The sequence below is a fragment of the Silene latifolia genome, chromosome X (assembly GCF_048544455.1).
Source record: "Silene latifolia isolate original U9 population chromosome X, ASM4854445v1, whole genome shotgun sequence".
Classification (NCBI taxonomy): domain Eukaryota; kingdom Viridiplantae; phylum Streptophyta; class Magnoliopsida; order Caryophyllales; family Caryophyllaceae; genus Silene; species Silene latifolia.
Window position 1 is genome coordinate 138030252 of NC_133537.1, and position 16048 is coordinate 138046299.

The 16048-nt window shown below is 38.0% G+C and overlaps 1 protein-coding gene across 1 annotated transcript; it reads right to left on the reverse strand.

The window, feature by feature from the left end:
• Positions 1 to 11253: 11253 nt before the first annotated feature.
• LOC141618445 (uncharacterized) lies at positions 11254 to 14675 on the reverse strand. The gene is made up of 5 exons (XM_074435554.1): positions 14146 to 14675; positions 13714 to 14044; positions 13347 to 13612; positions 11922 to 13093; positions 11254 to 11825 (listed from the first exon to the last, which is right to left on the reverse strand). Exons 1-5 carry the CDS (start codon positions 14673 to 14675, stop codon positions 11254 to 11256), a joined length of 2871 nt encoding a protein of 956 aa, XP_074291655.1.
• Between the last annotated feature and the right edge of the window lie 1373 nt (positions 14676 to 16048).

The window sequence follows — 16048 nt, forward strand, 5'->3', positions numbered from 1 at the left end:
ACATAAGATCTGGTAACTTACGCATCAAGACTAACACATATGTATAACAATGCATAAAGAAGCAAAAGACATCTTTGAAATAAATATGATATGCGACGAGGTCAAAAGATAAGCATGTGACTAAACATCGGTTACTAGATCGAGTACAGCCTACTCGATCGAGTAGGTGGAGATCAGAAGCACGCATAATAAATTACCAGGCCTACTCGATCGAGTACGCAGTACTCGGTCTAGTACAAAGAGGTTTACTCGATCGAGTACCCTACGGAGTTCTCAGCACTGTCCAGTTTTTGTAAAACTGTCGTATCTCACTCGTTTCTTGGTCATTTTGGGCGTGTGACCTATCGTTAGAACCATAAGAGAACAAGCTATCACCTCCAAGTAGAATCACATCCATATCACAAATTAATCTCAAGTTATAATATTTTAAACACAACTTCTCTATAATCGGACAACATAACTACTTGATTTTTCCTTCCAAACAACTTAAACAATAACAAAGCAAACAAAAGGGACTCGATACTCGTAAAACTAGTATCCCTAAAACGTGTTACTATCTACAAAAGCCAAACAATAACATCCATCATCACTTATACATATTCTGCATCATACTTCACATACTTCTATCATTCCATCCAAATTCAACCACATACTTCATCCAACACATATACCTTAAAGACAATAAACAATTAGCGATCCCATGGCTCACCCATAGTGACCAGTTCAAAGTTGTAAGGGCAAGTTCGCGACCTTAGGACGTCTCCCAAGCCTTTGAATTAGCTCCTAACAACTCCTACCCGAGTTCATTTTAACTTGACTCTCTACATTCATTGGGTTCATTGGTTACAGGTTCCAAAATCGTTGCTCTGATACCACTTTGTAACACCCCCATAGACCAAGGTGCTTTACCAAGACAACCCTAGCACATAGAGATGCTACCATCTCGGTTATCCAAGGCATGGCAATCAAAGTAGACCATCAAGAAACGTACTTTAAGTATAAAAGTTTAACGTGAGTTCAACAAAACCAAAACTGAAATGTAAAATACAACTGTCTTAACAAAACACATCGGAAGACTAAGAATTGACACATCGTGACTCCATCCCCATCTAGATCCCACGCGTATCCAAGAAATAACTGCTAATCAACTGCTCACCATCCCCGAATGGATCACCATAGTTTTCAAAACATTTAAACAAGGTCAGTTACTGTATAAACAAAATAAGCAATCAACACATCTAATTACACAATCACATTCACCAACTCCGTCTCATCACCAATCATCTGATTACACACTAAAGTGTGTAGCCCTGCCAAAATATCTATCGTAACAGATATTCCACACCGCCAGTGGGGACCGCAGTCGTATCACCTAATCCCCACTCAAAACCATAGAGCGAATAAACCATGTCGATTAATGTGCACATCCCCCTTGTGACGAGAACCACAAGGGGCAAATCAAGGGCGTGAAGCCACTTCTATAAGTGACTCCACTCAGCCGAGGGCGCACCTCGCGAACCACAAACAAATAACAACCAACCACAATATCAATGTAAACAATGCCAATAACAATTAACGATACAACCAACATGCCAATCAATCAATCAAACCATTTTATAATATTTACACAATCAATTGAGTAGGGAAACCCTACCTGAGACAAAATCACCAATAATGAACCAAACGCATCGGATAAAAAACCTTCATCTACGAAATCACCTCCTATAATCAATTAATCACATAACTACAATCTATCACATAATCAAACCCAACAACCCCCAAATCATCTAATTAGGGTTTTAAACAACATTAACTATTTGACATAAAAATAGTACAAAGATCTTACCTATAATACGACGATCACGAAGGTATGTTGAACTCCGAAATCCGACAACCCTAGCCCCTGATTTGATAGCAATGAGTGAAGAGAAGAACGTCTGATTCGATTCAAACTTTCTCGTCTAAGCTTACCAATCAAAATAATATTTATAATCTTAACTAACTACTCTTAGTAGAGTGAAAAGCAAAGGTCGGATCCCAAGGGACAGGTATTATATTGATTTATCGGTTGTAGAGAGTTATGTCTTAGGGTATCACAATTTGGGTTGAGTTTGAGGTTTGTAATCTAAACTAATTAACAAAGGAAATGTAAACAAATGAAAGTAAATCAAAGCATGTAAATAAATAGGGTTTGTAAACAATTGATTAAGGCACTAGGGTGTCATGGGTTCATATGTGAATCATGGTGAGATCTCATAAACAAGTTTCATAGATGCAAGCAAATTATTGTTGTAGTAGAATCGAGTTAGTTTATATCTTACAATTCAAGGTTTGGGTCTCGGAGCCAAGTCGGTCAAGACTTTACAACACCTACAAGTCGACTTAATTTCTTCCTATTCAACTATATGCATGGTCTAACAAGACTTGAGTTGGTTTATATCTTACAAGTCTTGTTGAATGGATAAGAGATTCATGCTAGGTTGTCAATCAAGCATTTCATCAGCATAACATGTGCATAAGTTGAAAATTTAACAAGCAAGCAATCATATGAACTTATTAAGCAAAATTTAACATGTGCCTTGAGTTGGTTTATATCTTACAAGTCTCCTAATGCCGCATTAACATTAGCTAGGAGACAACTCACTCATGATCATGGAAAACATGCTAATAAGGGTGTCAATCATATTAACAAAGCTAAACATGATGGATGAGTAAAACAATAAACAAGGATTAAGCAAAGGGTAAAAGGAATTGTACCAACTTAAGATGATCCAAATAATAAGCAAAGAATAATAGAAGAAAACTTGATGAATGATCAAGAGTTGTCAATTCTCCAATAAACCCAAATAGTCTTCAAATTACCCTACTAAATCTAACAACACCTGAATGATTAAGGAAAGATTAAGATTTGATTAAGATTGAATTGTGTAATACAACTTGATTAATACTATTAAAACTCGATTAAGAATTGATAAAAGCCTCATACAAACTTGATCCTTAATCTCCTAATACAATGAGGTATTTATACTAAGTACAAGTATTAGGGTAACTAAGGGCTTAAATGCCGATTAAGTCCCTAAGATGAAGATTAACGCCTTGCAAGTCCCTAAGGAGCCGCTCGACCTAACCCTGTTGGACGCCCATGCTTTAAGGAAATTCGCCCGTCCTGCTTGTGGGTTGCTCGAGCTGTGCCTTTGGGACGCCCGTCTTGAGCATCAGGACGCTCGGGCTGAGCTTGGGACGCCCGTCTCATAGGTCAGTGTGGCTTCTTCTTCAATTTGCTGCTTCAAGATCCGTGGGGGTCATTGAGGAGCCTTGGGGGTCCTTCATCATTGCCCAAATACTTGTTTTATTGATCTAGGCCTTTAGTATTGGTCTTCTCTTTGTTGCTTGGTCGTTAGATGCGATCCATTTAGCTCCATTTTGCTCCATATATGCAAGGTTAGCATTCCTCTTCTACCAAGGACACAAAACCTCAAAGAATATGCAAAGTAGGAAGCTAAAGATAAGAAACGACCCTAATGCATGCAAGAAAGCAGAGGAACGAGGCTAGATCGGGGACTACATGTGTGCAAATATGAGTCACATTAAATATCCCCAAACTGAACCTTTGCTCGTCCCGAGTAAAGAGGTGACTAAAAATATGACCTTTATTAATACTACTAGCCTATGTGAGACAATTAGCGGGTCTCACTCCGCCCCTTCAACTCACAACAAGACATCTATGAGGTAAGATGCCTTCTTGCAAGGCAAGGTGGGGCTTGCCAAAACGGCGATGCATCCTAACATTTAAGCACATAAAAACAAGTAAAGGATGCATCTACAAAAATAAATGGCCACTTTCCTCATCTAAGTGGCGGAAATTGCCTATAAGGGAAGCAATTCAAAGGCACACACTCCATCATAGATATTGGTTCTTCTAGCTACTAAGTCCAAGAGGATACAAACAAGTCACCTCCAAGTTGTGTTAAACTAGGTTACCTTCATCCACAATTGCTAAATACTTTTGTCAAGAGCCAAGTTCCTATGGCGTTAGAAAACACTGTAGGATCGCGGAATTCCCCCTCTTGCCTAGACAAGAAGAAGGGTCGTCCCCTCTCCACCATTCAATAAAATAGGATTATCATGGGACAAAAGGGTTTCAAATTACATGAGTTTCATCGATAGTAGTTTGCTTTTTGGGTTTATTTTCCCCCCATTTTTGTAGCATTTGACGATTAAGAATATATCATTCTTTAATGTTTGGCATTTTCAACTTTTTGCATTTCTTTGAAGATTTTTAAAAGTAACCTCATTTGTAGCAACGGTACTTCTATTAAAACCATAGGAGTCTATTTTTGCTCCTCATTTTATTTGATACAATTGCAAACATTTGACATTGATAGCTTGCACTCAATTTTACATTTTCTGTGCCCATATTCCCTTTTTGTTGACAAAAATATGATGATAGAAGTGTAAGGATGGTTGCATGGCATCAAGGGTCACCTTGGAATAAACGGTAGTCAAGGAGTTATCACACCACAAGGCACTCTTGACTAGGCCTTAGTCCATGGGTCAAAGGATACTAGTATGACACATCCTAGGGTGTCTTGAGAGTATTCTAACACACAAAGTCTCAAGGAGAAAAATTATCTACAAGGGCCTTATATACACTTGTCAAGCTTCCCAAATAGGCATTTTCACAAAATTTTCCTAAAATTCAATTACATGCCATGATGCAACTAACATATATATAACTCTAATGCAAATGCTACTATCAACTAGGATGCCATATAAATTAGATGCAAGCTCTTAACAACACATTGGTTTGTACCGCATCAATCAAAATATAGGAGATTTGGAAAAATCATACCATGCGGTCTTCTATTTCCTTTATGCCTCGAATGTGGCGTAGTCGGCCCAATGTGATAAGAGTGACAAACATATAAAAGAAAGAACATGTTTTGGGCTTTTTAAATTTTTTAAATTTTTATCATTTTTTGAAATAAGTGTAGATGTTAGATGTTAGAATTACTTATCCCCACACTTAGAATGGACATTGTCCTTAATGGACAAAACAATAAGGAATTGTGCAAATGAATGATATGATATGATGCATGATTCTACACTAAATGCACACTATATGTGAAATATTTATATATGATGAGTATATACAAGTGATGCAAACTAAACTAAGCTATATGATACATGTTTTCTATTGTTCAGAGAGCTAATTTAAATTAACTCGGGTTGCTTATGAATGAACTTCCCTAAATCGAACAAAACACTATCTCTACTGTAAAAAAAAAGGAAGTTTATTCACAAGCATGCAAATGCAATGCATGAAAAGCAAGTTGTCATTTTGGATTCTTTACGGCGGGAGCAAAAAAGATAGTCACCTCAATGTTACCGAGATGTGAGTCCTTTGGTGGTGCTAGGACTCAAAAACTCTCATCCATCAAAGAGTCCAAAATGACTCTCTAAATGCTCTAAGCTAAATGTTAAATAAGCTATACAAGTTATGTCAACAATTTAAACATGAGATAAAAACAAATCAAAAGGAGGGGTAGGAGACTCGCAATGGAATAGGTCGAAATGCTAGCATAAACCATCAATCTTGCACTTGTGTCGTCCTCCTTCATGCTTTGTCAACCATCAACTATCACTCATCTCATCATCATCATCTCCTTCCATGGACCCGGAGGCGTCATCATCATCCTCTTCTTATTCTTCTCCACTTGAATCTTGCTCTTCATCATCATCATGGCTAGACCCACTACCTTCTCCATCCTCATCAACAACCTCCTCAATCTCCCTAGTTTCCCGGGCATCTCCTTCTTCATCTCTAGAAGCTTGAGGAAAGAACACTTTCCTATCCGCCCAATCCGGCAAAGAACTCTTGGGATCAAGAAGTTCTTGCCTAGCAAGATGGTAAAGGGGTGGATATTGGGCGTAATAAGCGTTCACCCGATCATTGTAGGCTTCTTTATGGATATGCTTCATGAATTTTACCAAGTAATCATTGCCCGTTACAACACTAGGATCATTTGTTGTGAATTCTTGGTAGACAAAGGGGTAAGGAGGTACTACTAAGGAGGAGGCTTCTTCATTTGGACATTGTTGCTCTTTGATGATGTTCTTGGAAATTTTTGAGACGGGGAGAAGGTAGTTGTAACGGCGAGTATTGAGACGGCTAATTTTCTCGGGCAAGATAATAGAATTGGCATCCTTGATCACCCACTCATATCCTTGGGCGGAGTTGTCATGTTTTACTCAATAAAACTTGTGGATCAAAGTGTGCATGTCAAGGAGGTTACCACCTTTAACTGGTTTGTAGGTTTTGTCTTCATTGAATTGTGGGTTAAAGTGCTTTGCCAATCTTGTTATCAAGCCTCCATTTACAATGAAAGCCGCTTTCTCTTCGCCTTCCTTGAAGTCTAGCCATCTCTTAATCAACAATTGAAGGATATTATATTCATTCTTTGATTTCCCTTGGGCATTAATCTTGGAATCCAAGTAGGTGAGGTCGAGTTCGGTCCTATGGGTAGCTTCTTTCCTAGCAATAAAGTTATTGGAAATGGACTTATGCCAATACCGTATACCCGGATGATAGATATACAAGGCGTTACACTCTCTAAATGTAGTCAACTTCCTCCCGGAAATCGCCTTCCAAAGTGGCTTGGCATCAAAGTTGTCGGGTTTCTTGTTGAAATCCCAAAGGTTAGCAATTCCAAAAACCTTTCCGAACTCACCCTTAAACATCCTCTTACTCTTGTTCTCAAGCCGGAATTCAACATAATTCCGAGTCTCTACCTTATACTCCTTCAAAGAGCTTCGCGCCATTTTTGATTCGATTCAAACTTTATCATCTAAGCTTATCAATCAAAACAATATTTATAGTCTTAACTAACTACTCTTAGTAGAGTGGCAAGTAAAGGTTGGATCCCAAGGGATGGGTATTGTATTGATTTATCGGTTGTTGAGAGTTATGTCTTAGGGTGTCACAATTTGGGTTGAGTTTGAGGTTTGCAATCTAAACTATTTAACAAAGGAAATGTAAACAAATGAAAGTAAAGCACAGCAACTAAATAAATAGGGTTTGTAAACAATTGATTAAGGCACTAGGGTGTCATGCGTTCATAAGTGAATCATGGTGTGATCTCATCAACAAGTTTCATAGATGCAAGCAAATTATTGTTGTAGTGGAATTGAGTTAGTTTATATCTTACAATTTCTAGGAAGGTTTGGGTCTCGGAGCCGAGTCGGTCAAGACTTTACAACACCTACAAGTCAACTTAACTTCTTCTTATTCAATTATATGCATGGTCTAACAAATCTTGAGTTGGTTTATGTCTTAGAAGTCTTGTTGAATGGATAAGAGATCCATGCTAGGTTGTCAATCAAGAATTTTATCAAGCATAACATGTGCATAAGTTGAAACTTCAACAAGCAAGCAATCATATGAACTTATTAAGCAAAGGTCAACCCCATGATTAATTCCCCTAATCCCCCATTAACCCTAACTAGGAGACTACTGACTCATGATCATGGAAAACATGCTAATAAGGGTGTCAATCATATTAACAAAGCTAAACATGATGGATGAGTAAAACAATAAACAAGGATTAAACAAAGGGTAAAAGGAATTGTACCAACTTAGGATGATCCAAATAATAAGCAAAGAATAATAGAAGAAAACTTGATGAATGATCAAGAGTTGTCAATTCTCCAATAAACCCAAATAGTCTTCAAATTACCCAACTAAATCTAAGAACACTTGAATGATTAATGAAAGATTAAGATTTGATTAAGATTGAATTGTGTAATACAACTTGATTAATACTAATAAAACTTGAATAAGAATTGATAAAATCTTCATAAAAGCTTGATCCTTAATCTCCTCATACAATGGGGTATTTATACTAAGTACAAGTATTAGGGTAACTAAGGGCTTAAATGACGATTAAGTCCCTATGATGAAGATTAATGCCTTGCAATTCCCTAAGGAGCCGCTCGACCTAACCCTGTTGGACGCCCATGCTGTAAGGAAATTCGCCCGTCCTGCTTGTGGGACGCTCGGGCCGTGCCTTTTGGACGCCCGTCTTGAGCATCACGACGCTCGGGCTGAGCTTGGGATGCCCGTCTCATAGGTCAGTGTGGCTGAATTTTCAATTTGATGCTTCAAGATCCGTGGGGATCGTTGAGGAGCCTTGGGGGTCCTTCATCATTGCCCAAATACTTGTTTTATTTATCTAAGCCTTTATTATTGGTCTCCTATTTGTTGCTTGGTCGTTAGATGCAATCCATTTAGCTCCATTTTGCTCCATATATGCATGGTTAGCATTTCTCTCCTACCAAGAACACAAAACCTCAAAGAATATGCAAAGTAGGAAGCTAAAGATAAGAAACGACCCTAATGCATGCAATGAAAGCATAGGAACGAGGTTAGTTCGGGGACTAAATGTGTGCAAATATGAGTCACATCAACGTCGTTGTTTTTCTTTTTGTAAAAGTTTAGGGAAAGAGTAAAAAGTAAAAGTAAACTGTCGAAATCATTTTATAAACTCTTCACGCGTTACTATCAAAACCCGACCGCGTAAAACCCGACATATTTGATTGAGTAACTAACGTACTCGATCGAGTAACTAACGTACTCGATCGAGTTTCCCCTACTCGATCGAGTAACTATGAAGTAGAACAATGTCTAGAACATATCCAAGACTTACTCGACAGAGTAAGTCCTACTCGATCGAGTACCCAACAGCTCAAATATCTGAGATATTACAGTCTTCCCTCCTTAAAAAATGAACTTCGTCCCCGAAGTTCAAACCCAACCTATAAAACATGTATACCTAACTCTAACTCCACCAACTATGCCTACCTCCACAACGCGGCTCACGATATCATATCAACAATAGCATAGCCTCTCAACACTAACTACATAAAACTACCTCCATAAATGTCGCTAACTCCATCTCACTAACATATTATCCACTAGCAAATCCAATATCAAGACAATCCACCAAGCGAGATCAGCCACCAAACGGAATGTTACAGTACCGATCATTATTGGCGAGTGAAGGATGATTTGTGGATTAAGCTACCGAATGATAACGTACCACCTGTTAATGCTCTTAAAAAGGATGAGTCTGTTGCTCGTCCTATTCGCCACACTTACTTGATTCCAGAGAATCTGCTAGTTGCTTTGCCTTCTACTAGCACTACCACCACTATAGGACGCTGAGACCACGCCGAGCTCCACCTACTCATATTCTTGGATCCTTTCAGCCGCGGCTTGCTGCTCCATCTTTTGCACCTCATATACATTATGGTTACCATTTTGATCCTATTGTCGAGAGAGAGGCGAGGATTCATGAGGGGATTAACACTGCCTTAACTAATACGCGGTTGTGGGAGCAGCTGGAGGCCACTAGTCTGTCTGAGGGGCGTCAGTACACTGGCACTTCACCCAGTTACTACGCTACTCCTAGGGATGAGAGTCAGGTTTTTCATCTTTATGGTGTTACTCTAGCAGAGTTTAGCCAGTTTAGCCGCGACTATGGTGCTCTTGGTCGTCCTTTCTAGACTCCTATCCAGCCCGATATGCCTGTTGGTGGCTTTGGGGATCATTTTGGGGCTTCTACTTTTAGGGGAGGTAAGTTTGGTGCTGGAATCTCGGGGTATGGTGGTCAGTTTGGTACTTCTACCTCTGGGACAGCTGGTGGATTTCGAGGTGGCCGTAGTAGAGGTCGTGGTCGACGTGGAGGCCATGGTGGCCGTGTTGCTAATCCAAGTGTTGAGGCTTTGCTTAGGGAAGTTGATGAGTATGATGAGGCCATCCATGGTATTGGCAATGATGATGATGATTGAGATAAGCAGTAGTGGCAGCTGGTCATTACATCCCCCACTTTGCAGCTGGTTTGGGGAGCTTCTACTTGCAGCTGGTACTATCTTTCTTTGTACTTTCTTTTATTGTATTATCTTTAGGTTGTTAGTTGTCCTCCTACTCCCTTTGTTAGTGGTGTCCTCTAGGTTGCTACTGTTGTTGGTATATTGTGATTGATGTGTTGTTAGGGTCACAATGAGGACACTATGACATTTAGGTTTGGGGGAGTATTTATTTATGTTGTGTGCCTTTAATTATTCTTGTGTTTATTTAAAAACAAAAATCCAAAAAAAAATTCAAAATCCAAAAACATGTTTTTCTTTATTTTAGGTTGAGTCTTGGTGAATTGAGTAACGATGATGATAATTTGCATTGTTTTTGCATTTGAATCCCAATACAGTTATCCATGTACATTGTTTAACCCGTTATTTTGAAAACAAAGCTCATATTTCTAGTCTTGACCGTAATAATATGCCTTATGCTAAGTAAATTTGACAAAATTATATTGGTAAACCACTTCAATTTCTGAGGTCTATAGAGCTTCCTAGGTCAGGAACATCAATAAACTGGCCTTATTCTCAATTAGGCTTGAGTGTGGTTCTCCTTGTGGAATATGTAATATCAAACTGTATAAGTGTGACATTAGTTTCTTAATTTTTATGCATTCATGTTACTAAGTACATGAGGAAAGGCGGTTCTTACCGTTCAAATAAGCCTTACATTACCTATTGTTTAGCCCGTTTGAACCCTTGTAGCCATTTTATATCCTATCTAATACCTACAATCCAAGAATTTGCCTACCTTATCGGGACAGTCACAGTTGCTTGAGTTTCATGTCTATTTTTGCTACTTTGGTTGGGAATGGGACTTTGATTGTCAACTGTGTAGTAGCTTAATTTTTTTTGTATAAATTGTGTTACTCTCTTATGATGAAAAGGAAAATATGAAGCAAAAGAAGAAAAGGAAAAAAAAAAGTAAAAAAAAAAAAGTAAAAAAAAAAAACAAAAAAAAGATTTCGAAAAAGAAAAGAAAGAAAAGAGAAAAAAAGAGATTGCTTCATTTGGTTTTGTTAAGAGATTATAAGGTGGTTTGCTAGAGTCTAATGCATTTTTGGAGAGTGATTCATAGTCTCTCATGTGTTGTCAAAGTTGAGATAATTCTCTAGTTGGGTTAATTTATGCTTATTATCATAGATTTGGTCCTGGTTTTAGCGCTGCGACTACCGTCTTAGCCTCACATATCTATACGTGCTTTGGCATGAACCACTTCTATACCATTTACCCATTTGCCACCTTGTTGTCCTTTTTTTTTTGGTAACATGTGAGCAGTTGTATTTCAAATAGCAAAAGTATTACAATATCGTTCATGTTAAACTTTCTACATAAAGACTAAGTACAGAAGCTACAACGAATGTGTAAACTACTTAGCCAATCACAATCATTAGCTGTCACCACAGTAGCCATTTTGAATACCAGTCGGTTATGCACATGCTGTGAAATTATGGATACCAAAATCTCAGGTCTGCTAAGCTGAAGAGTAAGCCTGCAGACATTCCTCTCATTCCAAATCATATAGCAGGTTACCATTCTTGCCATTCTGCAAGTTTTCTTCCTAAGCTTCGAGTAGAATTGATTAGAGCCAGTAAAGCAAAGATGAAGTCTCTCCTCAACAACAGCAATGACCCTAGCACTATAATCACACTCAGTAAACAAATGGTCATGCGTTTCTTTTCCCACTTCACAAAGAACACAATGATCAGATAAGCAAAGACCCAACCTGTGAAGCTTAACCCTAGTATTAAGGGCCTTCCTCTGAATCAACCAAGCAATAAAAGAATACTTGAGTAATAACCAAGTATCCCACACATCCTTATACCATAGGACAGGGGGGTGTGAGCCCTGCATCCAATGATATCCTGAACTGACTGTGTAACCACCAGGAGAGGCTACCCAGGTATTACCTTGATAGCCACCCTCAAGAATACCTCGAACTTTACAAATATTCCTCCAATTCTAGTTGGAATCAGGAGGAGGTTGATAATACACCCAATCAGTACCTTTCAGATAGACATGGTCAATCCAAAGCACCCATAATCTATCTGCTTTTGTAAATAACCAGTGAACAAGTTTACCCACACTTGCAACATTCCACACCCCTGTATTCTGAATACCCAGACCACCCTCCTTCTTACTGAAGCAAATATCATGCCAGGACACCAAGGGAGTTCTATTATACTCTGACTCACCACACCACAGAAAGTTCCTACAAATTGCTTCTATTCTTTTGATGACTCCCTTAGGAATCAGAAAAATGGAAGCCCAATAATTATGAAGGGTATTGAAAATAGAGTTGATGAGCACAAGTCTACCAGCATAGCTTAGCTTCCTTGCCCCAATCCCTCTAACTTTAGACACAATCTTCTCAATTAACACATTACAATCAACTCTATTCAGTCTACCAGGTTGGATAGGTATACCCAAATATTTAAAAGGAAGCTTCCCCTCCTGGTAGCCAGAAATCTGTATAATGTCATTCTTCAAACTATCAGTGACTCCACAAAACACTACCTCAGATTTAGAAGCATTGACTATAAGCCCTGATGCAGCAGAAAAAGTAGCCATAACTCTGAGAATAAGCATAATGGACTGCACATCTCCCTTACTAAACATTAGTAGATCATCAGCAAACAGTAAGTGAGTAAGTTTCAGACTCTTACAAAGAGGGTGATACCTGAAATACCATTTCCTTGTTGCAAATTCCATAACCCTTGACAGATATTCCATACACATGCAGAAAAGAAGAGGTGAGATAGGGTCACCCTGTCTTAGACCCCTTCTTCCTTTGAAGTATCCAAACTGAGCCCCATTGAGATTAAGAGTAAATGAAGAAGTAGTGACACAAGTCATAACCATCTGTCTGAACTTCTCAGGGAACATAAGAGCACCAAGCATTTGATCTACAAAAGCCCATTCTATAGAATCATAAGCTTTTTGCAAATCAAGCTTAAACATGCATCTAGGAGAGGCATTTCCCCTATGATACAGTCTAACTAAATCCTGGCAAATCAAAATATTTTCAAGAATGCTCCTGCCTTTAACAAAAGCTCCCTGATTTTTACTGATAATATCAGGTAACACAAGAGCCAGCCTATTGCAAAGAATTTTGGAGATAGCTTTGTAAAGCACATTACAACATGAAATTGGCCTGAAATACTTGACACTGGTAGGCCTGTCCAGTTTAGGAATTAAGGTAATTATAGTAGCATTCAATTTGAGTCAATAACTTCCCGTTTCAAAACAATTGATTATCGCCGCACTCACATCATTCCCTATCACATCCCATGCATCCCCGAAAAATCGACTTGTATAGCCATCAGGCCCAGGAGACTTATTTTTAGGAATGCTAAAAATGCTATTCTTAACCTCATCACTAGTCACAGGTTTATTTAAAATGGCCCAATGCTCTACAAGACAACAAGTACCCTTCGACAACATTCACATTAACCTCGGTGGTAGAAGTACTAGACCCAAGTAACCCTTGATAGTACTCTAAGAAAGCTCTGCTTTGAATAGTATCCCCATCAGTACACAACTTCCCTGCCTGGTCCTCAATTTGAAAAACTTTGTTGAGCATCATTCTTTTCTTAATGACATGATGGAAATAGGAAGTGTTAAGATCACCTTCTAAGGACCACTGCACCTTAGCTTTTTGAAGCAGAAAACTGTCCCTAGCAGAAACTAGCTCTATCTGGTCATGAGCAAAAAGCGTCGTCTGCGTTGAATTAGATCAAAGCATCCCAGGGTTATCAACTAAGGCCTTCGGATGTGTTCCAACGCCAGACTAGCAACAGAAGTATTATTTTCCACATCAGAGAAACACTCTCTATTAATGCTCTTCAGAATAGGTTTAAGAGCTTTAAGCTTTTTGACCAATGAAAACATTTTAGTCCCTCTATAGACAGTAGCCCAGGCCATAGCAACAGATTCTTTAAAACTAGGAGCAAGCCCCCACATATTAAAATATTTGAAAGTCCTTTTCCCTCCAATAGCAGCATTCCTGTCCACAATGGTGCAGGGGCAATGATCAAACAAGCCCTCAGGGTGAAAATGAGCAAGGCTATTGGCATAACCATCTAACCACTCCTGATTTCCCATAGCCCTATCCAATCTACTGTAGACCCTATCAGTTGACTCCATTTTATTAGACCAGGTAAACATGGCACCAGCAAGGTGGCGGGGATATCCTCCATACCACAAATAGACACACAATCTTGAAAATACTCCATTTCAGCATCAGTAGCATTACCCCCTAACCTCTCAATAGGAGACAAAACAGTATTGAAATCCCCAAGCCAAAGCCAAGGCATACAACAATTAGTAGAAATTCCTTTGAGAGTATTCCATAACTCATTTCTCTCATACAAACCATTAAAAGCATAAATCATGGTAAGCTGGAAATCCTTATTATCAACTCTAGAATGAACCATCATGTGAATATGTTGAGCACTATAAGATACAAACTGAATATAAAAAAGATCAGGCTTCCATAAAACCCATATTCTACTACCTTTATGCCAACTACAGTTAGTGGAGACACTCCAACCATCACAAATTGAGGTATTCCTATTCAATAACATGCTAGGCTTCAGTTTTGTTTCAAGCAAACCAAAAAGCCCTACCCCATTATTGTGCAAAAAAGATCTCACCACTCGCTGCTTATTCAGGTCATTAAGACCCCTAACATTCCAAAATCCTAAGCTATGCATTGATGTTAGGATCTGGGCACCTTGTTGTCCTTGATACATGTACATTTTTCTATATTGTGGATGCGCAATAATTGGAGAAATTTTTATCACATTAGATTGCTTGCATCTTTCATAAGTTGAGTGAGTGTCTTAATTCTTTCTATCTTACATATAACTCACCCTTTATGAGCGCATGAATGAATCCGCGACAATCCGACTAATTTGTCTTGCAAGATTGAAAGGTTTTTGGCTGAATTATGGTATCATGTTACATCTTGTGATGAGTTGCGTTTTATATTACTCGTGCCTTTGAATTTGTTTTATTGGCACAATTTGGTCGCTACTTTGTTATAGATATAGATAGCTTGGGATTTGTATGTGCATCAACATTATCTCTGAGTTATTCATTCACCATTTGCATGGTTGCTATTTTGTATTGTTTGTTTGCTTTGCTTAGGGACAAGCAAAGAGTTGGTTAAGGGGAGTTTGATGGATCATATTTATATATACTTTTATGGCTCCCTTTAAGTTGTTTTTTATGCGGTTTTCGTGCTAATTACGTTATTTATATGCCTTTTACATTAGAATATCGACACTGCCGCTACTTGGTGTTTAAATGCAGGAATGGCGCATTTATGAAGTAAATGAGTAAAGTGGAGCACCACGGAATTGGCATGACGGAATACACGAAGCATGGCACAGAAATCTAGAAGAGTGAAAGACAAGAAGTGAAGATTGCACGAAAGAAAGCTGAGAAGAGTGCATACTCGATCGAGTTGACCTGTACTCGATCGAGTCTGCTATACTCGATCGAGAAACCTAATTCATTAAAGACTTTTCGATATTTCCTAAAAGTCGTCTAATAATATATATATATATATATATATATATATATATATATATATATATATATATATATATATATATATATATATATATATATATATATATATATATATATATATATATATATATATATATATATATATATATACTAAGCTCGTATTATGTTATTAGGTTACGCTTTATTTACCTTTAGAACTCTTAAAACTCCTAAGTTTAGTCGACTATTGTTCTTTTGGATCTACAATTCGTTCAACATTCATTTGCTACGGTACTTTAATCAATCTTCAGTTATTATTCAATCAAGTTAATATATTTGTTTAATTGTTCTTCTTTCATGCTGTTAATTATGTCTCCTATTATTATTATTATTGTTGTTAATTCTAGTATCATGAGTAACTAATTCCTTTATCTAAGGTAAAGGGGATCTAGGTTGATTAGAAGGGGGTTTATGATTTAATTGTTAGTAACCGTGAGAACCCTTACTAAATCATCATCAAATCTTGTTCTGAAAGTTTTGATGGATCATTTGCCTTTTGTTTAGTTTATTCAAACACATTTTGAGTATAGGTAAACAAATTTTTTTATTTTATTAA